Source organism: Pollachius pollachius, assembly GCF_949987615.1.
Source record: "Pollachius pollachius genome assembly, chromosome: 4".
Lineage (NCBI taxonomy): Eukaryota > Metazoa > Chordata > Actinopteri > Gadiformes > Gadidae > Pollachius > Pollachius pollachius.
In genome coordinates, this window is record NC_136937.1 from 19,208,617 (window position 1) to 19,235,951 (window position 27,335).

Consider the following 27,335-nt stretch of genomic DNA (forward strand, 5'->3'; position numbering starts at 1 on the left):
GATCTCAGTGATACTAAAGGGAGGTAAAGAAAAGGAATTATGTGAATCTTATAGACCTATCTCGATTTTAAATGTAGATTATAAGATTTTCACGTCAATCATCTCTAAAAGGTTTGAAAATGTTATGTCTGATTTGATCGATGAGGATCAATCAGGATTCATTAAGGGGCGACAGACTCAGGACAATATTAGACGTACTCTACATATCATAGATCACATCCAGAAACAGGGACTGGAAGCAGTATTAGTGAGCCTTGATGCCGAGAAGGCCTTTGATTGTGTCAATTGGGAATTTTTATATCAGGTACTGGAGAAATTAGGTTTTCAGAAACAGTCAATACAATGTATCCAAAGCCTTTACAAAGAACCCACAGCTAGGATAAAAATCAATGGCCACTTAACCAATAGTTTCAATCTACAAAGAGGCACTCGCCAGGGATGCTGCCTTAGCCCCACTCTATTTGCCATATTTATAGAACCTTTAGCACAGCTGATCAGACAGGATAGCAGTCTGAAGGGAATCCAAATAGGAAAACAGGAACACATCATAGGACTTTTCGCCGATGATGTTATTGTGACTCTGCTGCACCCAGATAAAACCTTTCCTAACCTGATGGCAATATTAGATGACTTTGGTAAATACTCTGGCTATAAATTAAACATGGCAAAAACACAAATCCTCACTTTCAATTACTCTCCTAATAAAGAAACCAGAGAAAAATACAAAATTAAATGGAAGGCTAAAGTATTAAAATATCTTGGAGTGACATTAACAAAAACTCTTTGCAACACGTCTGAAATCAACTATAAACAGGTCAATGAAAATATTGGAACGGATGTGAGGAGGTGGTCAGCCTTTAACCTAGATATGGGGACACGTATAGATATAGTGAAAATGAACATACTACCAAGACTACTATATCTGTTTCAATCTATTCCACAGATGATCCCAGAAGCACAATTCAGGCTGTGGGACAAATTGATTTCTAGGTTTATCTGGGCCGGCAAGAGACCAAGGGTCAGGTATAAAACACTTCAAATAAATAAAGAGGAGGGTGGTGTGTCACTGCCTAACTTGAGACAATATTTCTATGCAGCACAAATTAGATTTGTAGTATGCGGAAGCTGCCCGCAATATGAAGCCAGATGGAAAGACATTGAAGTCAACATAGAGACCTCTCCAATCCAAGCAGTGTTAGGGGACACAGCGAATAAAATGCGCCAAGAAAGCAACAATGATATTATCAAACAGACCCTGGGTATTTGGAACAAGATGGTGAAAGACTACAAAATGGAGGGAGACGCAAAGATTTTGACTTGGCCTGCCATGGATCACAAATTTAATCCAGGAACAAATGATATTGGCTTCAGACAGTGGTGGGACAAGGGTATAACAGCTATATGTACACTCACACAGGGTGGGCACTTCAAGAGTTTTGAACAATTACAAAAGGAATTTGATCTAGATAATAAAGATTTTTTCAGATATTTGCAAATTAGGGATTACTTTGATAAAAAAATTAAACCAGAACTATCTGTAGAGGGTAATGCAGTGGTTGAAATCCTAGTTGAAGCTTATAAAAAAAAGAGTAACAAAACTATTTCCAAAATATATCAGGGCCTACAGAAACAAAATGGAGAAAATACAGGATATGTTAAAGCAAAATGGGAGAAGGAATTAAACATAGAAATATCACAGGAGGATTGGTGTTCTATGTGGAAAGCACAGCATTCATCCACAAGCTCAAAGAAGTGGAGAGAATTTGGGTGGAGGAACTCAATTCGTTATTTTATAACACCACATATTAAAAGTAAGCAAATTCAGTTAAAGGAACCGTGCTGGAGGCTGTGCGGAAACACGAACGCCCATCACTCTCATATTTTTTGGCTATGCCCAAAAATTCAGATATTTTGGGGGAAAATATGTCTGTCTTTAAGTAAGATTCTGGGATATGAAGTCACAAACAATGTAAAGGTGCTTTACTTCTGTATTTTAAAGGATGTCATCTCAGGAGAAGATTTGTATCTGTGTAAAATATTGCTCATGGCCTGTAAGAAAACAATCACTAAGAACTGGTATCAAGCGGACACTCCAAACCTCAAACAATGGATGGACATAGTAAAACAGATTAAGGCAATGGAAAAAATTACTTTCTCTCTCAGATCCAGAGGAGCGATTTTCCCAAGTAAATGGGAGAAATGGACTACCTTTATTGAAGAATTAGATGACGCTTCACTATCCGGATAAGCTTTGGACTATCAAAGAAAATATGTATTAAACTGTTATACTGGTGCGCCCCCTCGTTATTGTTTATGTTATTGTACTTGTATTGTGTGTATGTCCTTTAAAAATGTGAAAAGACTAAAATAAAAAGTTTTAAAAAAAAAAGAAAATACGATTTATCGGTCAGCCCTAGATGCTACACAATTGAGTACTATTTTTATAACGTTATTACATATTAAGAACTTGCCATTATATGTCACAGTGTAACAGTGCCTATTACACTGTACTTACTTGCCTAATTAAATTGTAACAGGACCCTGTAATTTAAAGTGTTGTCAGAGACTATCAGAAAAAACACAACTGGAGAATGAAGCGTAACATGAATGGCTAGTTGCTCGGTTTGTAATTCACTCTGTACAATATGAAAAATAATAAACAAGAACAATGAAGAGCTAATAAACAAAAAAAAATCTAAATTCATCTGCGGAGGTGAAATGAAACAGTGTCACACTTTCAAAGGTTTGATATATATATATGTGTGAGTGTGTGTGTATATATATATATATATATATATATATATATATATATATATATACGTATATATTGTAAAGTGTTGTTAGAGACGATCAGAAAAAACACAACTGGAGAATGAAGCGTCTTCAATCTCCAGCTAATAAACAAATCCTAAAAAAACAAATCTAAATACATCTGCAGAGGTGAAGTGAAACAGTGTCACACTTTGAAAGGTTTGAGTTATTAATATATATATATATATATATATATATATATATATATATATATATATATATATATATATATTAGGGATCAACCGATATGGATTTTTTTTAGGGCCGATACCGATTTGTTTTTTCATCAGCCTTAGCCGATATCCGACACGCCAATACCGATATTCTTGAGCCGATACTACCCTGGAAATCCTCTGGAGTTCTCACGAAAGAACAATTTGAATTTGTTCAGCGAGTCACTCTGGGAACGAGCGATATACTTGTGTATATTCTGGGCCACCCCTGGCCCAGAACATTAATCAATCACATCGATGTATCAATATAGGTGGGCCAAAAGCATTGCTGTTTTACCGACCAGATACGGCAAGAGTCTTATCTATTGGTTAGCTCCACTGGTCTGGATACGTCACCCCTTGTATTCTTCTGATTGGTCGTAGTTTTATCCAGTGATATTTTCAAATTCATGCTTGGTGCCGCCCCTCGAGTTGCGCCATTTTCATTACTCTTTGCCAGACCCTACAGCTTTCTAGATGTGGGTCTGGATTTCCAGGCTAAACCTCCCTCAATTTACATCATAAAAATGACACAATATTGATAACAAATGTTACAATGTTACAAAATTAAAAAAAATGAACGTTTATTGAACTGTTTGTAAATCATGGCGAAAAAAATAAATAATAATCTGCCATTACCGGAAAAAAATTGACCGATACGATACACATAAAAAGCGCAAATATCTTCAGTGGTAATTTTTTTATTATTTAATTAAAAAAATTGGAGATTAGCCAGCTATTCTTAAGTGTTATAATAAAATAAAGTAACAGAACATGTGACTGTTACTTTTACCATAATAGAATGAATCTATTGTTAACCACGATGAATCCGAAAGAGATCATTAGGTTTGTAGTCCCATACCCAGAGGCAAAGTATTTTCTAGTTTACCTATCCTATTTTTCCACTAGAGGGCAGTCAAACCACGTACTTAGGGCTATGCCTTAAAATGTATAAAGGCAGATTTTTGCCTCTATTATCTAAAATTGCTTTGAATTTCATTTCATCAGGATATGGTTTTGGGTGATGGTTTTGGAACATTTTGTAAATTTCTCAACACGTATTGGGGCTTCAATTGGGGCTTTCAAGTATTTGAAAGTAAGCCATTCAAGTATTTTTTTATGACCAGGAGGCATTTGAATTCTTTTCACACAATTACTCCCTTTCTCATATTTGGAAGTACAAATGCTATTTAATTTCTTTTTGTCATCTGCCTATAGCATTTTCCAATCAAATATGAAGTATGTCTCTCAGTTATTTTCTCACATGATGCTCACTATCAGTGATGTAGCTAGGCCATAAACCTGTTTGTTTGTGGAAAAATATATTTGAAAATGCCCCACCAGCAGAGGCATTATGAATATCAAATATGATATTATTGATAAGCTATGACGACGGCAAAGATCCTCCTCATGTGAATGTAAAACATTAACAGTATCCACTACCCCTGATTAGTTCTTTAATCTCCTAAACTCAGCCCAACTCGTACTCTTCCAAGTCCATTTCTTAAAGCTGAACTTGATTCATCCGTAGGGCCACCATTCCTCATCTCATCTGTAATGTTGTCTTGGTCGTCTGAACTGGGTCAGAACAGCACAGCAGCACGTCCGCTCTGTTCTTATCAGCTGGCAGGCTTTGTGATCTGACCGGCATGGGGGCCTGACTACAGTAAACTCCAGCAGAGGCGATGAAAAGTTTCTCATTGTTTGACCACTGGCACACAAAGATAAGGCTCAGCGGTTTCCCCTTCTGACAGGGAGGTGACCAAGCCAACCTTGGGCTGGTGAGGTGGATTCACAAAGGAGCCACTTAACAAGTCATAAGTGTTTAGTGGCCTCTGGACCTCCAGGAGACCTGAGAGGAATCCTATATGATCCTGAAGAGGACAGTCAAACCGCACCCGTCAGCAACGGGACTATTGATTCCAGCCCGCTGATGGAATGCGGCCCTGCCACGACAAGAGGACAAGAGGTCTCCAGAGCAGAATTAGTGGTGGCTGTTGGAGATGTTCGGGGGTGGAAGGGCCGGACAAGGGAGATGAATCTTGTGACTCATATCAGGCAGAGAGTGCAACGATACAAACGGCAGTGAAGGAAGACAAGGGAGAACAGACGGAGCACACACTGCCCTGAGGGCCGTGTTTCGCGTGGAGCCACAGTGGCGTTTTTAAACCGGCAACTCATTAGCTGTATCCTAGAAGGTAAAGCATTTGTTTAAGCAGACTCTATTATTCAAAGTGTATTTCTAGAAGAAACCCAACTGGTAGTGTTGTTTCTGGCGCGGTGGTTTCTGGTTGAGGTGTTTCTGGGAGCTTGCAAGTCGAGCTCTGCAGTGCTGACGGGTCGGCTCCGTAGCAAGGAGACGAGAGAGAAGAGGGACTGAGGGAGACGGCCATGTACGGCTGCGGGTTTTCGGAGTTTCGTCTGGAGGCCAGGGGGGCCATAAAAGCGGCCCTCGTGTCAGCCGAGAACCTCCAGCTCTCGCTGCAGCCGGAGCTCAGCCAGGAGGAGCAGGCCCTAACCCGGGCCCGCCGCGGCCATGACCACGAGGAGGCGCAGGGTCCCGGGTACGGACACCAGAAACCCCCCCCCACCTAACAATCAAACGTGCTTCTGCTGTCAGCATAGCCAAACTGCATATTCCATTGTTCTACTGTGTCGGGGCGTTTGGATAGTTTGTTTGAGAAATTTGCTGACAGTCATTGTGGAGGTTGGATTGAGGATATGTATTCGGCTAAAGTGGCTAAATACCGTTTTGTTTCCACAAAGTGTTTGCTGGTACACTCTTATTTTGAGAACTTAGTATTGAGTCTGCATGGGGAATGTTTGCTATGTCCAAAATTGTTACCATATCACATGTATGCTTGATATCAATACATCACGCGTATGTGTGTAGACGTCTGTCTGTCTGTCTGTCTGTCTGTCTGTATGTCTGTCTGTCTGTCTGTCTGTCTGTCTGTCTGTCATGTAATGAAACCGCTCAATGGCTATCAAACATCATTCTCTGCACCCTTTCTGCAGCCCCAGATAGAATGTGTCTAATGCAGTGTTGATGATGCATAACAAATCCATAAATCCACAAACCATTACATTTAAAGTATGTGAGAGTTCTGAGATAGTTGAAATGCATTTGTTTTGCTGTTTATTATATGTTTCTATGGTAGCTGACATTTGTTCCAACCAATGGATGTGATGAATGAAGATGTGTGTGTTCAACAGTTGAAAGCTTGCACAAAAACTTTTATTGTTCAGAAATTAGTTATTTGCTGATCTAGTAATTGAGAGGTTGGGTATTGTTTGCTGTTGTTCTCTGGTCTGGATAACTCTGCATCCTGTTTGTTCTTGTAGGAACGATGACCTTAAGGAGATGTTGGAGAGCAACAAGGAGTCTCTCAAACTGGAGGCCATGAAAAGGATCATAGGGGTGAACAAACGTATTTTTACGTGTCGTGCTGTAGTTTGAAACCACAAACTGTGGGGTCATTGCTAGACAGAAAGTGATTGGTGATTTTCTGTCTTAATCCAGCTCATCGCCAAAGGGAAAAATGCATCTGAATTGTTTCCTGCCGTGGTGAAGAATGTTGCTAACAAAAACATTGAGGTATGGCATATTGTTGTTGAGATGTAATTAAATTATTAATACACGGAGAATCATTCAAACTAATTGTAAATGGGTTTAAAGCTTGGGTAGGCAATTGATTTAGGCATTTTTCTGTGAAATTTGTTATAGTCCTCTTTACATCCCAACAGCTATTGATAAATCAAATGCACTGACAAACTCTGGTTTCTGTGGCTGTTGAAGGCCTGTTATACACCCATGCAATCATTTAATTCAGCCTGAATGAAATGATTGGATGGCCTACCTTTCTATCTACCTCCCCACCCGGCTACCTGCGCCCACCCTGCCAGTGCACTTATTGCACATGACCGGAGTGTTCACAAGGCTGACCCACTGCTAAAGCTAGTGGGTGTTTTGGGGGAGTGGCTTAAAGGTCCCATGGCATGCCACCAGGTGTGGTGTGATTAGCCGTTACAATCCGTTTTGGAAATCTGCCCCTTATGACATCACAGGTGGGCGTGTCCACCTAGATGTGTGACGGATAGATGAGCAACGTTTGCTACAGTCCACTGGGTAGGCTGGTAGACTGATCTATCAAGCACACATCTAGGTGGACATGATTTTACAATACAAGTACTGTTTTGAAGGGGGGGGGGGGCTGTTTTGAAACTATTCCACAGCTGGCGACTGAGGGTCAGCCATTATGAGGGGGGTGAGAGATGTGTGTGTGTGTGTGTGTGTGTGTGTGTGTGTGTGTGTGTGTGTGTGTGTGTGTGTGTGTGTGTGTGTGTGTGTGTGTGTGTGTGTGTGTGTGTGTGTGTTGATTAGCGGCAGTGGAATAATCAAGTTAGTTTGAGGGGCAGCATATGTGTAGGAGTGCGCAAGCCAGGCGCATTGAGCGAGGCATGCAGGGGGAGGAGAGGCCCCCCTGGCCGCGATGGGGAGCAGGTGGATACATGTAATTAACAGCAGAGGGGCCCCAGTCACGTTCTCTCTCTCTGTGTCTCGGCCTCTCTCTCTCTCTCTTTTCTGATTGGACACAATATAAAATCATGTATTAAGACCAAGTGGAGCAGTGTGTTTTATGCGCCCCTCGTATTTGAATTATAGTGAAACTGTTATTTGTGTATAGTGAATTTGATGACAGGACAATGGAGGACAAGCATGTTTCCTGCAGTCTGTCATCAGCAGGGCTTGTGTGTTAGTCATGGCTCGCCCAAGTGAAGGGGACCAGCTCATATGCAGTATGTCTACAATAAATCCTCTGGAAATGATTGACTTCACGGAGCTCACCAGTCCCAGCCTCTTTCTCTACCTGGAACCACAGCAGAATGCAGCCAGCTGAACGATCTGTTTGGGCTTTTGGTTCCTATCATCTCATTTTTTTAGATAATTTAACTTTTTATCCCAGACCAAATAATGATGTGTCATTATCCCCAGGGCATGTCCTTTATTTATTTCTTGTGTTTTGTATTGTATAATCTTTATAGTTTCATTAAAATGTATTTAGCATGTTTAGTTGTGTTACCGAGTGACTGTTGGAAGGGTTTTGCATGTCAGTGTCAGTGCATTCCCCAGGGAGTTGAAGCGTCTCATGTGCGTGTGTTGCAGCTGAAGAAGCTGGTGTACGTGTACCTAGTCCGGTATGCTGAGGAGCAGCAGGACCTGGCCCTGCTCTCCATCAGTACCTTCCAGAGAGCGCTGAAGGTAGGTCACACCAGGGCCTCCTCTCCAAAACATGTACTCACAATAGATCTGCCGCTGTGTTAGAAACCATCAAATCACAATTGATTCATCCGTACTACAGCATTGACATTTACATTTACATGCAGGGCATTTAGAGACGCTTTTATCCAAAGTGACCTTGAATAATTACATTTGTCAGAAGAAAGAGCAACAACAATATATCGCTGTCGGTACAGTAAGGATGTTCATAGAACCGAGGGCAGAGCACCAACAATCACTAGATTAACCCATTCCCAGTATACAACAAAGATAGCTAGGATAAGGATGCTACACAACTACGTTTTTTTATTGTTGTTGAGTGCCAGAACATACGACAGACAATAAGTGCCTACATTAAGTGCCAGGACGTACAACATTCAATAAGTGCTCACATTAATTGTACAGCAGCAGCAGAAACGGTGCAGGTCGAGGTTCAAGGCAAAAAAGAAATTATAATAAGATAAATACACATAAAAACAACACGCAGCTGCCTATTGGGATTTAGAAAGTACTAAATAAAAAAACTATTTACATATCTCTTTCGATGGGCTATTGTCAGCTTGCAGTGATTAAAATAATATAATCACATAATAATCATATGTTTACCTATCACTATGCAAGGAGATAAAAAGGGGCGATATACCAGCACAGAGCCATTGTGCCACCTGCTTGTTAACATGATAAACAATGATCTAATTATCCATTCAATACGCTATACAATGCGATTCAAACCCTGGACGTTTTGTTTGGCTTGACCAAAGGGTAGAAAAGGTTATTGCCATATCTAAACCATTGTGTGAGTAAACCCTTTCCATTTAACATTGATAAGAATGTGGCTTCATTAACTTAGTCTACTTGGTATAACAAAAAGGTGTATGTATTTTAAATTGTGCATCAAATCATAAATGAAACATTGTCATTCTTCATGCTACTATTAACACATCCTAAGGGAAGAGTAGGGGGAGGCATGAGCTGGCCTATAGGAGATGATCCCTGCCAACCCTCTTCTCCCATCTTGAACAAAGATGGAGACGTATGGAGGACTAATACCTCTCCTCTGATCACCTCCTCTCTGCCAGGACCCCAACCAGCTGATCCGAGCCAGTGCGCTACGTGTGTTGTCCAGTATCCGGGTGCCCATCATCGTCCCCATCATGATGCTGGCCATCAAAGAGTCCGCCAGTGACATGTCTCCGTACGTGAGGAAGACCTCGGCCCATGCCATCCAGAAGCTCTACAGGTACTGTGGTCTGTGGCTTTATGTGTCCGTCCTGCCAGGATGCACTGGGCTTACTGGACACTCTACTCTGGGATTCATGTCATTTGAAGCCACTATTGCTGGGATAGTTTAACTGTAGGGGACAGGGTGGTATCGCAGAGCTAGAGCGAAGGTTTGCAATGCCAACCTGCTCCTTAATGGAAAACCAAACCCTTAAAAAGGGGATTTAGATGTGAAGTGATGTATTGGGATCCAAAGTAGTGCTATGGACCGATCCTGGTCCAAATCTCAACATAAATGCACAAAGTTTTAATGAGGTGTAAATATTGACTCAGGTTGCTCTCTATGGTTAAACGCATGCTGTTGCATGAATTACCTGTGATTGGTCATTGTGGGGTACCTGGTAACGTAAATCAAACATTCTGGCTACACCCTCCCCCCAAAATCTATTTCTTGTAACGTAGCGAATGGAAACATACTAGCCCTAAGCCCCGCCCCTAAATGGAAGCTTTGGATGGAAGGGATTGTAAAGTTCAAAAAGTGGTGTGTTCGTCTGATAAATCATACTCTTTAGTATTGTTTACCGATAAGTAGTTCAGCAAGGAAATTAACTGAGAAAATGTCTGTTGCCATGTAGACGACAGTGGAAACCAGCCTTAACGCTGATACGAAGGACAAGAGGAATGTAAAGTATTTTGTTTTGACTGAGTTCTGTAGGCTGGGACTCACTGGTAGGACCATGTTGATTTGTGCCAATTGTGGTGAGGTCACAGGTTCATCTTGTTTCAGTGGTCTAAAACAAGTTTTTCCTTGCAGCCTGGACCCGGAGCAGAGGGAACACCTCATCGAAGTCATTGAGAAACTATTGAAAGACAAAAGCACAGTGAGTAAAAAAAAAGTCTCTCTCTCTCTCTCTCTCTCTCTCTCTCTCTCTCTCTCTCTCTCTCTCTCTTTTATTTATATATATATATATATATATATATATATATATATATATATATATATATATTTTTTTTTATATATATGATCACACTCACCACTGGGGGGTGCCCCACTCAAGCGTTCACCCTCCTAGCCCCTCTTTCCTTGGGCTAGCGCCCCAATGCCATGGTTTGTTAACACCCACTTAGAGCCAAACATCTTCAGATGGTTCTTGTTAAGTGTACATTTGGAAAGGGGCTTCAGCTCTGATGCTCGTGTCAGCTTAATGCTCTCTCAGGCCAACATTCTCCCCTTCCTTTCCCCTTATCGTCTCCGGCCCCAAAATGGTACATGAATTAGTCGGCTCCGCAGATTCCTGCTTTAGACCTCGTCTAGCAAATGGGGACCGCCGCAACTGGTGCCGCAACACGCTACTTTCAGACGGACAATATAATATAAATATTAACCAGTTTTTCCCAGAGCATATGAAGTTCTTTATATTACATTATAAATCACACACACACAGAAACACACACACACACACGCAGTTTGTTGCAATTTGTTATTCACTCACTGTATCCATGTCATCATAGCAGCCAAACAGCCCTGGCCCCGGGTGGGGGTGTATGGGAGGAGGGTGGGATGCGGTGGGGTTTGGAAAGTCCCAGTGCCAGATGCATAGCATATTTAGCTGCAGACGCTAACAAAGACAGATGAGTGGTCTTCAGCGGGGGCCAACAGACTGGGCTGGGGGGATGCGAGGGAAAGGGCATTATCATCTCACGGAGCTAGCGTGGTATTAGCGGGTGATGAATGGAGCAGCTCCTGGACACGGCAGATAGTTAATGGCTCTCCGTTGGCTGATGCACTTTTTACGACGGCAGAATGATGGCATCTTAGTTTGTCCTGCCGTCAGGTCCTTGTTGTTGGCGTTTAGGCTTGTGTTGTTGTCTGCTGTCGGCCATAACAGCAGGTGATTTAAATGTGTGCGTTATGTATGTTGTAAAATATGTCCTATAGTTTTGAGAGGGATTTAGGAACCTTCACGGTCTCAAAATCTGACGAACGCTTTTCAATTGGCCGACTGCATGTGCTTTTTTTGCAGGTCAGAGTGCATTTGTTTACTTGTTTTCATCAACTATCGGCGTGTCTTCTGTAAGTCTTGTACAATAACTACAATGTTTTTTGTTGACACACTTGTGCATCATGTCGATAATTGAACCAATCCCTTTTCATGGTATTAGGCGTTCTAGTAGTGCAACATACTGACCGGTCCCGCGTTAAGACAGCATCAGGTAACACACTTAATTGAGCCGAGTGGCTGAGATTCATTTAGCCCTTTATCTGCAAAATCAATGGAGGAAATTGGGGTAAATCGTGGCGGTGCCTTGGATGTCACCGGATAGGACGGAGAAACGGTGGAAACGTTCGGTTATTGTTGCAATCTGTGTCGTTGTCTGCGAACCACGCGGCCATTTACCTTTTTACAGATGTGCTCGTCAACCTAAACGGCAGCGACACCTGGGGGTGCTCGGTAAGCAGGCGCTGCTTTTAAAGAGGAGACCGGGAGGGGGGGAGGGGGGGGCTGATGACATAGACAGCCCAGGAGTTGGTGCAGCTGTTTCAGTGTGATGGATCTATTATTCAGCCATTACAAGATAAATGATCGATCCCTCCTATCCGAGCCCCCGCACCCTTTGCAAAATTGAAATGAGAGCGTAGAGGAGCTGGGGGGGGCATGTACGAAGGGGTTGCTATGATTAGGGGCTAGGTGAGCTTCCCACTAATTTAAGAGGAAAAAACAGAGGGAGGGAGGGAGGGAGGAGGAGAAGGGGGAGGATAACGCAGACCCCACACCCGGCCATCCATCAGGAGGAGGCGTGCGGCGCGGGCTGGTGTGATGACCCAGCACTCCGTGCCGCCCGCCAGCATAATTAGGATTCATAGCAGAATAGATGCAGGGAAACGGCCCGGGTCCTTCATCATCTTACAGGAAATGTATTGTTATTAGAAGAACCATTTGCTTAGCGTGATTTTCCCATTACCGGCTTGTCACGTAAAAAAAAGGGGTGTGTCAGGTAAAGGTGAGGAGGAGGAGCAGGTGTTTGAACTCCCCAGATTGGGGTGTCAGTTTTGTTGATGTTGCATGTAGTTTACCTTGGAGCGTGTGTCTTATGGGGAAGTTGGAGCAGAATGAACAGCGGCGTGCAGAGACGCTGCACACAGCCTGTCTCTCAACCCTGCGCGCGGCTAAGCTAACCTTGGCAATGGATGACGTATAGCCACACATCATCATGTCCCAGACACCTAGGGAGCATACATGTTTACATGCCACACATATTTAAATACATGTTGTCTATATGCAGGTGTTCTGATTGATATCTGAGCTCAGGTCGACTGGATGTAAAAGAGGATGGGGAGATGGTGGGTTCTCATTGGCTGCCTTGATGTGAGGTCACCTGAATGTAAAAAATAATAGGATAGTGTAGGAGATTGTGTGTTCCCCTCCTTGCAGAAAGGTTGGGGATTTGTACCACAATATGCCTGTAGGCATCATTGAGTAGGATTCCTCTACCAATCTGCTTCTAAATGAAAAGCTTCAGATAAATCACCAAATAGTACAAAGGTAGAGCATGAAAATACCTGTATACACCTTTTATCTAACAGTATCTTGAACTACTATTTTCTTGTTAGCTTTTTATAAGCTCCCCAGCAGGTGAGGGAAACTAAACAAATCTGCCTGGATGCTTTATAAAACATTAAAATGTTTCCTTCAAACGTCAGTATTTGTTGGGAAGTGTCTCAAAATACGAGGCCTGGCCAAGGGTTACTCCGCTCTCAGAGAACACACACAGACACACACCGACACACACACACACACACACACAGGGAGAGAAATGCATGCCCAGCCACACACAATCAATGTGTGCTCATGACAGGGCTGATAGGATGGCTCCAGGGTTACCAGCGGGGCCACCCGGGGCCCGCACACGTTAATTGGCAATACCAGATTCTGCTCCCGCTCCCCATCCCTTCCTCACCCTGCGTTCCCGTCCGCCTGCCGTGTTAATGCTGTTTGCATATTAATGCGCCGCCGTGTCACTCAGTCAGGCCGCTCAGTCAGGACGCTTGGAGACCAGCACGCTGCTGCCGGGGAGCGACACGCACACACACCCAAATGGGGTTTCTCTCTCTCCAATAAAACCGCTGGCTGATTGTAGCGTGTAGCGGTGTTGTCTTTCTGTGTCTCTCTTCTCTCTGTCTCTGTGTCTTTCTCTCTCTCTCTGTCTATCTGTCTGTCTCTGTCTCTCTCTTTCTGTGTGTGCGTCTCCCAACCCTCATAACATCAGTATTTAAATAACACTTGAGCTGAGGAAAAACTGAAAATGCCAATGAGTATTGTGAGACGGATGCCATATTGGAAACGGCAATTTGTTATCGTCGGATTTCTTTCACAGCACGGTGTGAAAAAAAGAAAACCGCTAAGCGTTTAGATTTTCCGTCTAATTAAGTCCTGACTATTTGAGCTGTAGTCTTGTTTACCTTAATCAAAGCAGTAAATCACCATTGTGGTGCTCATTCCATTAAGTACAATATGAGCAAGTTCTCTAACACCAGTGTCACGTCCGTTCATATTCTTTGTTTTGAGTTTTTTGTGTCAATGGAAAATGTGTGTAAAACATCAGCCTACTATTTTATTTTGCTCCCAAAAAAGCTAATATGCGCATCCTGGCATTACCTAAAGGGGCCATGCATGTGTGTGTGAATGTGTGTGTGTGTGTGTGTACATCATTCACTCCAGCGTTTCGCTGTCCCATATGTCCTCCCTCAGCTGGTGGCAGGCAGCGTGGTGATGGCGTTCGAGGAGGTGTGTCCTGACCGCATCGACCTGATCCACAAGAACTACCGCAAGCTGTGTAACCTGCTGGTGGACGTGGAGGAGTGGGGCCAGGTGGTGATCATCTCCATGCTAACGCGCTACGCCCGCACCCAGTTCACCAGCCCCTGGCAGGAGGTGAGGCCGGGGAACAGGACCTCTTCTGGTTCCAGGGGTTGAAGGAGAGAACATGACCCCTTCTGGTTCCAGAGGTGGAAGGGTGGAACATGACCCCTTCTGGTTCCAGGGGTGGAAGGGTGGAACATGACCGGTGGAAACCTAATGGTGCGGTGGTGTAGGCAGGGTCAGTCAGGGTGTTTGTGTTGGTACGACCCCCCAATGTCCCCAGGCTACCTGGCAACATCCAAGAGATAACGTCCTGAATCTGGATTCATGGGAAGTCTTTTGACACTTTTGGTCTGCTGAAGGGCTAGTCAATAGTAAAATATAATGAAAAAACATTGAACTAAGATATTTTTTTTCTTGTTAGGTGAGTGCTGCATGCAGCGCTCAACTATTGTTCTTCATAAGTTTTATTCTAAAATTCTTTCCTCTTTATTATTCTCCACAAACTTTGGGGCCTATCTAAATTTTAAAATGTTCAGAATAGCTTGGAATCGCGCGTTTCTTTTCAGATTTAATTTTTTTTTTATACTTTTAAGATATTCTACTTTTAAAATATTATCTTTTTTTTAACATGGAAATCAATGGGAGCCGTCCTCTGGTACTTCAACTGTTTAAGACGTAACTAAATCAATTTTCAACCGTTTGTCTTCGTTCAAATAATTTAACAAATCTACACACTTGTATCTTCAATAATATCTAAACGGAATTTCAATATCATTTAAACTTTCTTCAGAATCAGAGTTTTAGTTTCATACCGGTTTGGTTTGGGGTTGGTTAGGGTTAGTTGGCTAGGTTGGTTATTGATTTACGTTGACGCTGGAGCGTGAGGACGTTCAGCAGTGTTGCCAGATTGGCTGTTTTTTCCTGCTGGATTGGGCTACTTTTGGAGGACGTTCAGGCAGTGTTGCCAGATTGGGCTGTTTTTCCCTCTCTATTGGGCTACTTTTAATCACTCACCGGCTCGCTTTTCTCTTAAGGACACACACACACACACACACACACACACACACACACACACACACACACACACACACACACACACACACACACACACACCAGTGCAGGGCAATACATTTGACCTTTCAGATTCTTCAGTTTAATTAATTTTACATTTCTGCATTTTTAGCAATGCTTTGCGCTTTTCATTCAGCTGTCACTTTATTTGTTTCCAACCATTTACATTTTCTTAAAGGCCTACGTGCAGGTTAACCGGAAGTTTTGATTAATGGGTACATAAAGCACTCAAAATATGTGTATTATTTGTAAAATGTCTCCAAAATAGTGTTAGTCGTTTTTGGCAGTAACGGGTGTTTTCTAACGCCATTCGGCGATGACGTCACGTTGGGGAGACGTGTTGGAAGGTAGCCTCAGCCTAGTACTAATACTATGGCGTCTAAGAGGTGGCAAGAACCACAAATAACATGTATGATGGCCCACAGCAGTATAATTTCGAACCTGTCAGACGTGAGAGGGCGAATGAGGAATTGCTGAGAACTGATAGCGGTCAAAGCCAATTAAATGCATGGTCAGAGGAGAATGAGTGGAGAGTTGCTATCATTTAGCAACGCAGCAGGGAGCGCTGGAGCTAGTCAATGAACAGCAGTGCATACAATAACAACACTTTTATTTATTTTTACTGTCAGTGAATAGCACCGAGTGAAAGTCAACGTTTTCTTTATATCTAGTGACAGCGATTATGTCGTAAGTACCGGTAAACTTAGTCAGAAGATCTAGAAAGAGAAGGCATAATGCTAGCTATGGGCTAACTTAGCCTACCGGACACGCAATCAGTGCACTTGCAAATGAGAGCCTTCAAGTATAACCAATCGTGGTGTGACATTATTTAACCATCAATCTACCGTAAATACGACCAGACAGATGTACATTGAACACATACACAAAGCACATGTCCAACCTGGCGGAGGCTGACAGACAGCCCACAACAAGCCAAACATCACCACGGCGGGTGTGCTCTCTCTCACTCTCGCACGCCCGTACAAAATCACTCCAACTTATCCAACTCCAAGGCTAGGCTGCTTCACTAAGACCACAACTAACCACAAGGCCTTCATAACCATGCAGTATGCCGAAGCCGGAAAGGACACACGCACAGTCGCACACACTCATCTAATGCAAAACAATCCGTTTTATCATCAACATTCAGTCACTGCAAAGATTTAAAGACTAGCCTCTTACCATAAGTTAGAATGGACCCAAAGTATGTGATTGATACAGTCTGGTTTAGCTTTTGCTTGCTATCCGTTTTTAGTATGACTTCTCAACATTAGTCTTTCTTGTGTTAGGCGCACATGGCTAATTTGCATACTCGCACAGGATTGGCTGGCTCCCCAAGGCAAATAATAGAACATATTTAATTATCTTTCCATCTGTATCTATCTATCTATCTATCTATCTATCTATCTATCTATCTATCTATCTATCTATCTATCTATCTATCTATCTATCTATCTATCTATCTATCTATCTATCTATCTATCTATCTATCTATCTATCTATCTATCTATCTATCTATCTATCTATCAATCAACGCATGTGTCTAGTTTTAATGTGATGTATTTTGTGTATGTCCAGTCAGACTTGTTGTCTCCCTTGTTCTGTGTGGTCTTGTAGGCTATACTGTGTGAGCCGGATCACCTAAATGAATTCCCGACGATTTGTGTAGTTTGGTATTAATAAAGACTTGACTAGGCTATCTATCTATCTAGGCTATTAATCAACAATTATTCGCCGAAGGCAAAGTGAATAGTGGGGAATAGCCCCCGAGACTGAAGGTTTATTTGTTGTTATTAGCGGACATTTTGCGATGAAAACAATATCGAGTTTGAGATGTCAATCATGGGATATTGCCCAATATCACGAGATGGCGAACCAATCAAATTGTGCCATCTTAGGGGGTTCAAGTGTAGCATATATAGGGCTGCACGATGTGGGCAAAATATGATATCCCGATATTTTTTGGATGAATGGTGATATATATATCGATATTTTCTATGGAGTGAGTTAGATGCTTTTTTTCTAAGTCAAAAGCCACATGTGAGATGTTGCAAGCACTTTTATTAAAACACAGGTCAGTATGACTGCAACATATATCTATATCTATACCTTGGGTCCATTGTTTGAAGCAACTTTTTGAATCCATCCTGGGACACAGTTGCGACCGGGACCATGTCTTTTGCGATGCGGTAGGGCACCGCTTTAGTGATATCATGCCACTTTGTGGTTTTCCTGTCATATGGCTCCCCGTGCGTGAAGGAGGCAGCACAGCCACGGAGGTACGCATTTCTCACTGCACTTTGTGCCGCTGCTGTAAATGGGGGAGGAGATTTGTCCTGCTTCCACTTTTAGCCGCAACGGTTTTGCTACACTCTCTACAGATGACCTGCAGCTGCTGCTCATCTGTTTTTTTAAACCCGAACCATTTCCATATTATGGAGCCGTTGTTTCTCCTCTTTGAAATAATTTCGTCTCCCGCCGCCGTCTCGTTTCCTTTACCGGTATCCTCCATGCTTGTTGTGTTGTCAGGGGGCGGCGGGGCGGGAATGAGGCGTCTTTGTTCGGAAGGGCAGAGGGGGAGGGGTCGAGCTCACACAGTCTCCAAGGCAAACACAGACGCTTGAGGTGGAAACTGACCATTTTAACGCATATATCGATATAAACGATATTGTCAAATCTTGTATCCTTGGAAATTATATCGATATATCTTACATAGCCGATATATCCTGCAGCCCTAAGCATATACTAACTATATATAATATCTATATATATATATATCTATGTATCTGTATAATCTGCTGAACACTCTCTTACTAGTCTCTACTCTCAAGGGATGCGGCTTTGGTCCGCGTCTCCCCAACGTGACGTCATGCAATGCATTCTGGGGGAAATGAGAATCAATAGCAAACCGCTAAAATAGTACCTACTTTTTCGAATTACATTCCGTTTTGTGATACCTAACAACAATAAATACAATAAATAACAGTTTAAATCTTTATTACCAACAAGCAAATTGCACAAAATCGTTGGAAAATAAACCCTGCAACACGGCCTTTAAATGGTGTGCATGTTTACATTGTTTCCTCCATTTAGACTTTTGAACTTTTGTTCAAATCCCTTACCTTGATTTAAGACATTTAACGTTTCTTTATGTCTTAATCTATGTGGCTTTATTAAAAAATATTTTCAACCTCACTTTGTACTACAGCACTCACGGCATTTTCTGCAGGAAATGCATTTTCTAGTTTATTTTGTTAAACTGAAAATAATTTTAATGAAGTTGAATTCAAAGTTTGAAAGTATTTCAGTCTTGTTTATATTGTGTGCAGGCTATTTACATCATGATCTGTTTGTCCAAGAGGATGATCTCCATCTCGCTGGCTTTCAGGGCGTCTCATTTGATGAGAACAACGAGAAGGCCTTCTACGACTCTGATTCGGAGGAGAAGAGAGACGAGACGGAGACCAAGCCCTACATGATGGACCCAGACCACCGACTGCTGCTGCGCAACACCAGGCCGCTCCTGCAGAGCAGGAACACTGCAGTGAGTACACAGCAACATCACATACTCTGTTCTCTGCTTTCATCACATTGCTTAACATTAAATAGCATTGCTAAGGAAGTTAGACTATGGAGAAAGAAGTAGACCTGTTGTTGAAGATGTTTCTAGAATGCTACTATGAAGAATGTTGGGGGTACAATGTCTGTCAAGGAGTAGACATACTTGGCGTGTGGTTGGTCGGTGTATCTGGGAGCATCTTTAGAAATAATGCTCCATTTCGAGTACATACAGAGCATTGTGACGTTTGGAGGGAATACTGGAATTGAACAAGGGTGAATATTTGGTCTTCAATGTACACAACACATTGAAGGCATCATTTGTGTTGGTTAAGCAAAAGCAGTCATTCGGATTGGTTCCTCACCATTTTCAGCATGCAGACATGTGTTCATAACTTAAACACTAAGACCTTGTGGTTGACTAATGGAGACGCTGGTCTATGTTGTGTCACACACACACACGCGCACGCACGCACGCGAGCGCACACACACACACACACACACACACACATTACCAACACGTTTACTGTAGCAGCCTAATGCATCTGAAGGCTGGATGGACGGATGGATGCAGGGATATAAAAAAGCTGAGAGGAAAATGGAGTGGGAGCAGAACTCCATCACCAGGAGCCTCAAGGTCTCTGTCGCTGTGCGGCAGCTGGAGGACAAATGCCCCCAAATACAAAGTTTTGATTAAAAACGCCGCTTGCCTGTGGAGAAAACTTGGCCATGTGCTCCATCTTAATAGAGAGGCTGGATCACATCAGTATGATGGCTGCTGTGCACACATCCTTTTCCGTCGTGCCAGGTTTATTTTTATTTATTTTATTTTTGAAGGTTCTCTGGGGAATCACAGAGGTGCCTTTTTAGAGGGTCTCTGAGAAACATTTCAGAGATTAGTTGGGTTTAAGATTTTTACTCTTATTTTGTCTATTCTCACTATACCTATAATGTTTGATTTTTCTAGATTGGAATTCATAAACCAAGTTTAGAAATGTATATTGACAGTGAATACATGCAACACGACAACAATAGCAAATATTGAGCATCATCACTAAAGTGATGAATGACATCCTCACTAGTATCTTCTCCTGGGGTCTTTCTGAATGACATCATTACCAAAGTCTTCTGCTGTTTTTTTGTGAATGACATCATCACTAAAGCCTTGGGGTCTTTCAGGTGGTGATGGCCGTGGCCCAGCTCTACTGGCACCTTGCACCGACGCACGAAGTCAGCGCTGTCACCAAGTCCCTGGTCAGACTGCTCAGAAGCCACAGGTAGGATTCAGACCACTTTGTCTCAGCTCTACACTGCACTGAAGGCCCACAAACACTTTCAACCGACTCATCATTTGACGTGTTCATAGGCTGTCCGACTCCCAATAGGAGTTGTCCTACTGTCTGCGTGTGCTTGTAGTCCCTGTTTATCAGTCATAGAAATCCAACCCCTAACAAAGAGTGGGATGTAAAAGTCCATATTTAACAGACGTAAATCTACAGATACCAGGAACCCACCGCATTATTCTTGTGGAATGGTTAACCACCTACAGGCAGTGGTGTATTAGGGGGAGTGTTGGAAAGGTTGGACTATTTAGACTAAGCCGACTGGGGCGATAGAATGATACCATGATTCTGTTCTGACTATGACCTGCGATGACAAGTCCTACATACTCAGTTGATCAGCTCATGGATACGTTTGCAATTAATTTATTGTTTGCAAATTATAAACCTGCTCACCTGTCATCTGTCTTCAAACCCTTGTGGGCTCTAAGCTGGCTCCGTCTTTCAAAGGATTGACCCGTGCTTTAGCACGGCTTTGGTCATTGAGTTTTTCCGAAAGATATTTTTTAGGTTGGGTAGAATGTAGTGCAATCTCCCGTTTGTTGATCGCTTCCATGGCTGCGGCAGGCTGTGTATTCTTGCCAATACATTTCCTATGCTGCCCCCCGGGGTGCTGGGAGAATAGTGACTCGTACTGGCCGACACAAACAAACCAAAACAAAGCTAAAGCATTGTTTTGGACAGAGAGGCTTGTTTTTCCACTTTGTTTCCTAATTCTCTGATGACCTATCGTTGTCATTTGGGGCCGCATACCATTAAGGCCCAGCCCTGATCGCAGCGACCCGGGTTCAATTCCTGTCCGTGGTCCTTTTCCCTATGTCCTCCCCTCTCTCCCCAATACCTTCCTGTCTATCTCACTCTAGCATAAAGTATAAAAAAGCAAAAAAAAAAAAAACATAACCTGATTGTGAGCCGCATTTATAACAAGGATTGTCTTTGATGAGCGTGTCTGCTGGATGACTAGTGGGTAAATGATGGAGTCATAAAGACGTGTCTTTGTCTCTCTCCAGAGAGGTGCAGTACGTGGTGCTGCAAAACATTGCCACCATGTCGATCCAGAGGAAGGTAAGATGTCACTACAGAGAGTCCCAGACGATGTGAATCCTGTCACGTATAACATGATGTGTCTCCCCCACCCAGGGCATGTTTGAACCCTACATGAAGAGCTTCTACGTGAGGTCAACAGACCCCACTCACATCAAAACACTGAAGGTAGCTCAACACGGCCATGGAGCTGTTGTGACAACTAAAGTTCTGTTTGAAATTACTATTTTAAAACCCGTGTTTTCCCTCCTCAGCTGGAGATTCTCACCAACCTGGCCAACGAGGCAAACATATCCACCATTCTGAGAGAATTCCAGGTTTGTCTTGGTTTATAAATGTACTTTGTCTTTTATTCATATTTCGTATCATGACCAGCATACATTCCCACTGTAGGGTTAGCATTTGTGTATTCATCTAGCCTCAAAAATCAGAATGATTGAAAGATTCACACTTGTTAGTTGTTGTTGATGTTAAATGGACTGCATTTACACAGCGCTTTTCTAACCAGTGGCCACTCAAAGCGCGATACAATATTGCCTCACGTTCACCCATTCATGCACATATTCAAACACCGACTGCGGTTTAAACCATGCAAGGCGACAGCCAGCTTGTCAGGAGTAGTCAGGGTGAGGTGTCTTGCTCAGGGACACCTCGACACTCTTCCCTGGCTTGTAAGAGCCGGGTATCGAACGAGCAACCTTCCGGTTACCAGCCAACCTGCTCTACCTCCTGAGCTACATGCCGACCCAAGCCTGGCAGTGGTTGGTTTCCTGCCAAGGCTCTGTGCCGTCTCCCCCAGAACATTGCAAATGCTCCTTCTCAGTGCTATCCCCTCTCCCTCCAGACCTATGTGAAGAGCCAGGACAAAGCGTTTGCTGCCGCCACCATTCAGGCCATCGGCAGGTGTGCCACCAACATCTCTGAGGTCACAGACACCTGTCTCAATGGCCTGGTGCTGCTGCTCTCCAACCGAGACGGTACCGTCCAACACACTTAGTTTATTATCCAGGTCCTGTCATAATTTCTGTGTGTGTTTGTTCTGTGAAGATCTGCGGGGAGGGGGGTGTGTGTGTGTGTGTGTGTGTTTTGAGACACCCTGTGCTGTTTTCCACAGAGACGGTGGTGGCGGAGAGTGTGGTGGTGATCAAGAAGCTCCTGCAGACCCAACCCACCCAGCACAGTGAAATCATCAAGCACATGGCCAAGCTCTTTGACAAGATCACGGTACAATGTGTAGGCCTAGAGCTAGATACTCTAAACGGTTGTGTTCTCATAGGCTAGTGACCTGCAGACGAATACGGTGATCTCGAAAGGGTACAAAGTAGTCAGACTGCAATATCTGAGTTACATTAAGGGGATTTAGCAGACGCTTTTATCCAAAGCGGCTTACAATAAGTACATTTGTCAGAAGAAGGTGAAACAATATATCGCTGTCAGTACAGTAAGGATGTTTGTGGAACCAAGTGCCAAGCACTTACAATCGATTCCCATTCCCCGTAAACAACAAAGATAGCTAGGATAAGATGCTAAACAACTAAGTTATATACCTAAGTATGACATTAAATAAGTGCATTAGTTAAGTGCTAGAACGTACAACATACAATAACTATGAGAGGGGTGGCTATGCAGAGTCTCGGTGAACTCTGAACAAGTGCGTCTTCAGTCTTGCGGAAGCTGGCTCTGCAGTTGTTGGTTTAATGAGGCCAGGAGCGGACTTACATCTCTGTCTCCTTGTATCCCTGCTTGAAGGGTCCTACTAATGCACATAATCCGTCACAACTCAGTAGGTCTGTATTGCGGGCAGGCAGTGGTCTGTTAGGGCACGTTGGGAAAGTTAGCCATTTTGCCATTTTGTTTGCAAACACCATTTTCTATTTGGTACATTGAAACATACTAGGGGTCTAGTGGCTAGAGTGTTCGGGTCCCAGCTGAAAGTTCTTGGTGAGATAACCCTAACCCATTGTGCACAGCCTCCCCTATCTGCTCAATAATGGGCACAGGACCTGGATTCTCTGCAAGTCACTTGGGGGTGATCATCATGCTCTTTCGAATTTTCCTTTCTTCCTTTTTAGTTTAGACTGTTATATGACGTATGTATGACGTATGTATACATGTTTAACGTCTCCTAAGCTAGAAAAACTAAGTCAGAGCCAGGGGGAGTATTCACGCCCCCCGAGGACGCCCCCCAATAAATGTGTGATACAGCTTGTTTGCCCTCAAACTTTTCTTCCATAATAGTGTGCCATCAGACTGTGCAGTGGGCAGTGCAGTCCCTGGTTACCCACAATGTTAACAATTTCTCAGGGGTGTGAATTTGCACACACACATGCAAAGCGTTCGACCAATCACAGCAGACTGGGCTACGCGGGAGGGGGGGCTTAAAGCAACATGATACAAATCAGAACGTTTTTGTAAGACGCTGAAATTGGTTTGGCAGAAATGTGGTTTGGCAGTGTGGGGTATTTCTTATATAGAGGCATGTAACCCTATTCTAGTTGTACCCCCAAATGCAATTATCAACCCTAAAAAGGCATGATTTGGGATCTTTAAAAGCATCAGCTCATTACTGAACTTAAAATAACCTCCAAGCGGCTGAACATGTGTGCTCCCCTCTGCGGGCGGCTAGGTGGCGATGGCCCGGGCCAGCATCCTGTGGCTGATTGGGGAGTACTGCGAGAGGGTGCCCAAGATCGCCCCCGACGTCCTCCGTAAGATGGCCAAGAGCTTCACGTCGGAGGAGGACATCGTCAAGCTGCAGATCGTCAACCTGGCCGCCAAACTCTACCTGACCAACTCCAAACAGGTGAGGGACCCCAGAGGGACCCTAGGGGGACACCATACAGCATTCACCTGCACCTGCTGCACCTGATTAGGCTTAGTCACGTTGAGGCTGTCCAATCACAGCTTTCAAGTTTGTTCGCCGGTAATCACAAACCATAATTAACCATCATTTTATGAAGGTGTTGATCTTGTAAGGTTTCGTGTTCACAGAACCTACTGATAAGTTCACACCGACACACAATGACACAAACAATCTGGGTGTGAATGAGCTTTTTAAAAGCATCTGAACACAAATAATAATAATTCACTGAATTTATATAGCGCTTATTTGTCTGGGAACTCAAAGCGCTTACAGCGAGGGGGGACCTCACTAACCACCACCAGTGTCCAGCACCCACTTGGGTGATGCACGGCAGCCAATCGGCGCCAGAACGCTCACCACACACCAGCTTGAGGTGGAGAGTGAGGGAATTAATGAGTCAGCCAATTATACAGGGGGATGATTAGGGGGCCAGATTGAATGAGGCTGGTTGGGCAGTTTCAGCCAGGACAACAGGGAAACCCCTACTCTTGTCGATAAGTGCCCTGGGATCTTTTATGACCTCAGTGAGTCAGGACCTCGGTTTGACGTCTCCTCGGAAGGACGCTGTTACCCCTGTGTTTAATGGGACACCCCTGTACAGTGCAGTAAGCAGTGTTTTGCCTGAACGCGTTCATTGAACGATAGTTCATGAACTCATTCATATTTTGGGCGAACGTGAACCATCGTGAACTGAACATACTGTATTACTGCCTGATGAACGTTACTGTGAACTTGTTCATTCTGGTGTCTGTGAACGGCACGCTCACTTGGTTGAACGTCGGTCAATATGGGGGTTATTTGTTTATCAACACAGCGGATGCGCACGCAGATCGCCGTGTCGTTTGACCGGTTGCATTGGTATTCTCTGTGTGGTTAATTTGCAGTTGCGGTGTTGCCAGCTTACTGTTACATTAAACTGTAATCAGACGACGCGGTTATATGCTATAGACCCTAGAGTATCTGTGGTATAAAGGCTGAGACGAATTTCGAATTATAAATATGTACAATCCATAACGTTTGCTCTCTGGCTCATAGCTCAGCGGACTACAATACCTCATAGAATCGTTGCTTGTTGTCCGGAAACAGAAAGGGGGGATGTTCACGTTTGGTTGTAGTCTTTTCGCTCGGTTCTCCGTCTAATCAGTAGGGCTAGAACAGAGCGAAAAGACTACAACCAAACGTGAACACCCCCCCCTTTCCGTTTCCGGCCAACGAGCAATGAGTCTTCCAACAGAATTCAATGGGATTTACAAAATGCGCTAAATGTGCAATAAAACGATAGAAACTGTATTTCGCTACGATACTTGATTCAACCACTCTATTTCATCCTAGACAAACCACAAAGGGGGCTCAATGTTCAAAATACCAGAAAAAATGAATAGCTCACAGCAAAATATTGAAAAAAAGAACTGTGAACTTAGTTCAAAATTTTGAATTATGAACATTTAACTGAACTAGTTCATTTTAAAATTTGTGAACTGAACTTTGAACTAGTTCACGTAGAAAGTGAACTTTCCCAACACTGGCAGTAAGATAGGGTTCTGCTAATGGTCCAGGCTGTTGGAGGTGTACAAGACCAATGACTTGAGTTTATGGGCCTAGACGCCAAATCCTAGACCCAGCAGATCATTAAGCCCCTCCCCCTGGATGGTCTGTCAGGTGAAGGGCTACGTTGAGAAGATGGAGAGGAACGTTGTTCTCGTTTCCATGCCTACCTGAGATGGTATATACAGTGGGGCAAAAAAGTATTTAGTCAGCCACCAATTGTGCAAGTTCTCCCACTTAAAAAGACGAGAGAGGCCTGTAATTTTCATCATAGGTATACCTCAGCTATGAGAGACAAAATGAAAAAAAAAAATCTAGAAAATCACATTGTCTGATTTTTAAAGAATTTATTTGCAAATTATGGTGGAAAATAAGTATTTGGTCAATAACAAAAGGTAATCTCAATACTTTGTTACATTCCCTTTGTTGGCAATGACAGGTCAAACGTTTTCTGTAAGTCTTTACAAGGTTTTCACACACTGCTGCTGGTATTTTGGCCCATTCCTCCATGCAGATCTCCTCTAGAGCAGTGATGTTTTTGGGCCTTCGCTGGGCAACACAGACTTTCAACCCCCTCCAAAGATTTTCTATGGGGTTGAGATCTGGAGACTGGCTAGGCCACTCCAGGACCTTGAAATGCTTCTTACGAAGCCACTCCTTCGTTGCCCGGGCGGTGTGTTTGGGGTCATTGTCATGCTGAAAGACCCAGCCACGTTTCATCTTCAGTGCCCTTGCTGATGGAAGGAGGTTTTCACTCAAAATCTCACGATACATGGCCCCATTCATTCTTTCCGTCACACGGATCAGACGTCCTGGTCCCTTGGCAGAAAAACAGCCCCAAAGCATGATGTTTCCACCCCCATGCTTCACTGTAGGTATGGTGTTCTTTGGATGCAACTAAGCATTCTTTCTCCTCCAAACACGACGAGTTGAGTTTTTACCAAAATGTTCTATTTTGGTTTCATCTGACCACATGACATTCTCCCAATCCTGTTCTGGATCATCCAAATGCTCTCTAGCAAACTTCAAACGGGCCCGGACATGCACTGGCTTTAGCAGGGGGACACGTCTGGCACTGCAGGATTTGAGTCCCTGGCGGCGTAGTGTGTTAGTGATGGTAGCCTTTGTTACTTTGGTCCCAGCTCTCTGGAGGTCATTCACTAGGTCCCCCCGTGTGGTTCTGGGATTTTTGTTCACCGTTCTTGTGATCATTTTGACCCCACAGGGTGAGATCTTGCGTGGAGCCCCAGATCGAGGGAGATTATCAGTGGTCTTGTATGTATTCCATTTCCTAATAATTGCTCCCACAGTTGATTTCTTCACACCAAGCTGCTTACCTATTGCAGATTCAGACTTCCCAGCCTGGTGCAGGTCTACAATTGTGTTTCTGGTGTCCTTTGACAGCTCTTTGGTCTTGGCCATAGTGGAGTTTGGAGTGTGACTGTTTGAGGTTGTGGACAGGTGTCTTTTATGCTAATAAGGAGTTCAAACAGGTGCCATTAATACAGGTAAACAGCCTCTTAA

General features: G+C 43.4%; 1 protein-coding gene across 3 annotated transcripts in view; it reads left to right on the top strand.

The window, feature by feature from the left end:
- Nucleotides 1–27,335, top strand: part of ap3b1a (adaptor related protein complex 3 subunit beta 1a) — a 65,171-nt gene that overhangs the window by 5,894 nt on the left and 31,942 nt on the right. For 2 of the 3 annotated variants that reach the window (XM_079735139.1, XM_079735140.1), the window contains exons 2-15: nt 6,369–6,444; nt 6,547–6,621; nt 8,191–8,286; nt 9,384–9,544; nt 10,340–10,406; nt 14,277–14,459; nt 18,850–19,005; nt 20,199–20,296; nt 21,370–21,424; nt 21,500–21,571; nt 21,658–21,720; nt 22,248–22,380; nt 22,518–22,627; nt 24,030–24,206. In XM_079735139.1, coding sequence (XP_079591265.1) covers nt 6,369–6,444; nt 6,547–6,621; nt 8,191–8,286; nt 9,384–9,544; nt 10,340–10,406; nt 14,277–14,459; nt 18,850–19,005; nt 20,199–20,296; nt 21,370–21,424; nt 21,500–21,571; nt 21,658–21,720; nt 22,248–22,380; nt 22,518–22,627; nt 24,030–24,206 — 1,522 coding nt within the window. Of the gene's footprint in view, nt 1–4,960; nt 5,222–6,368; nt 6,445–6,546; nt 6,622–8,190; nt 8,287–9,383; nt 9,545–10,339; nt 10,407–14,276; nt 14,460–18,849; nt 19,006–20,198; nt 20,297–21,369; nt 21,425–21,499; nt 21,572–21,657; nt 21,721–22,247; nt 22,381–22,517; nt 22,628–24,029; nt 24,207–27,335 lie in introns of those variants that run through there. The other variant, XM_079735141.1, reaches the window with a different exon arrangement.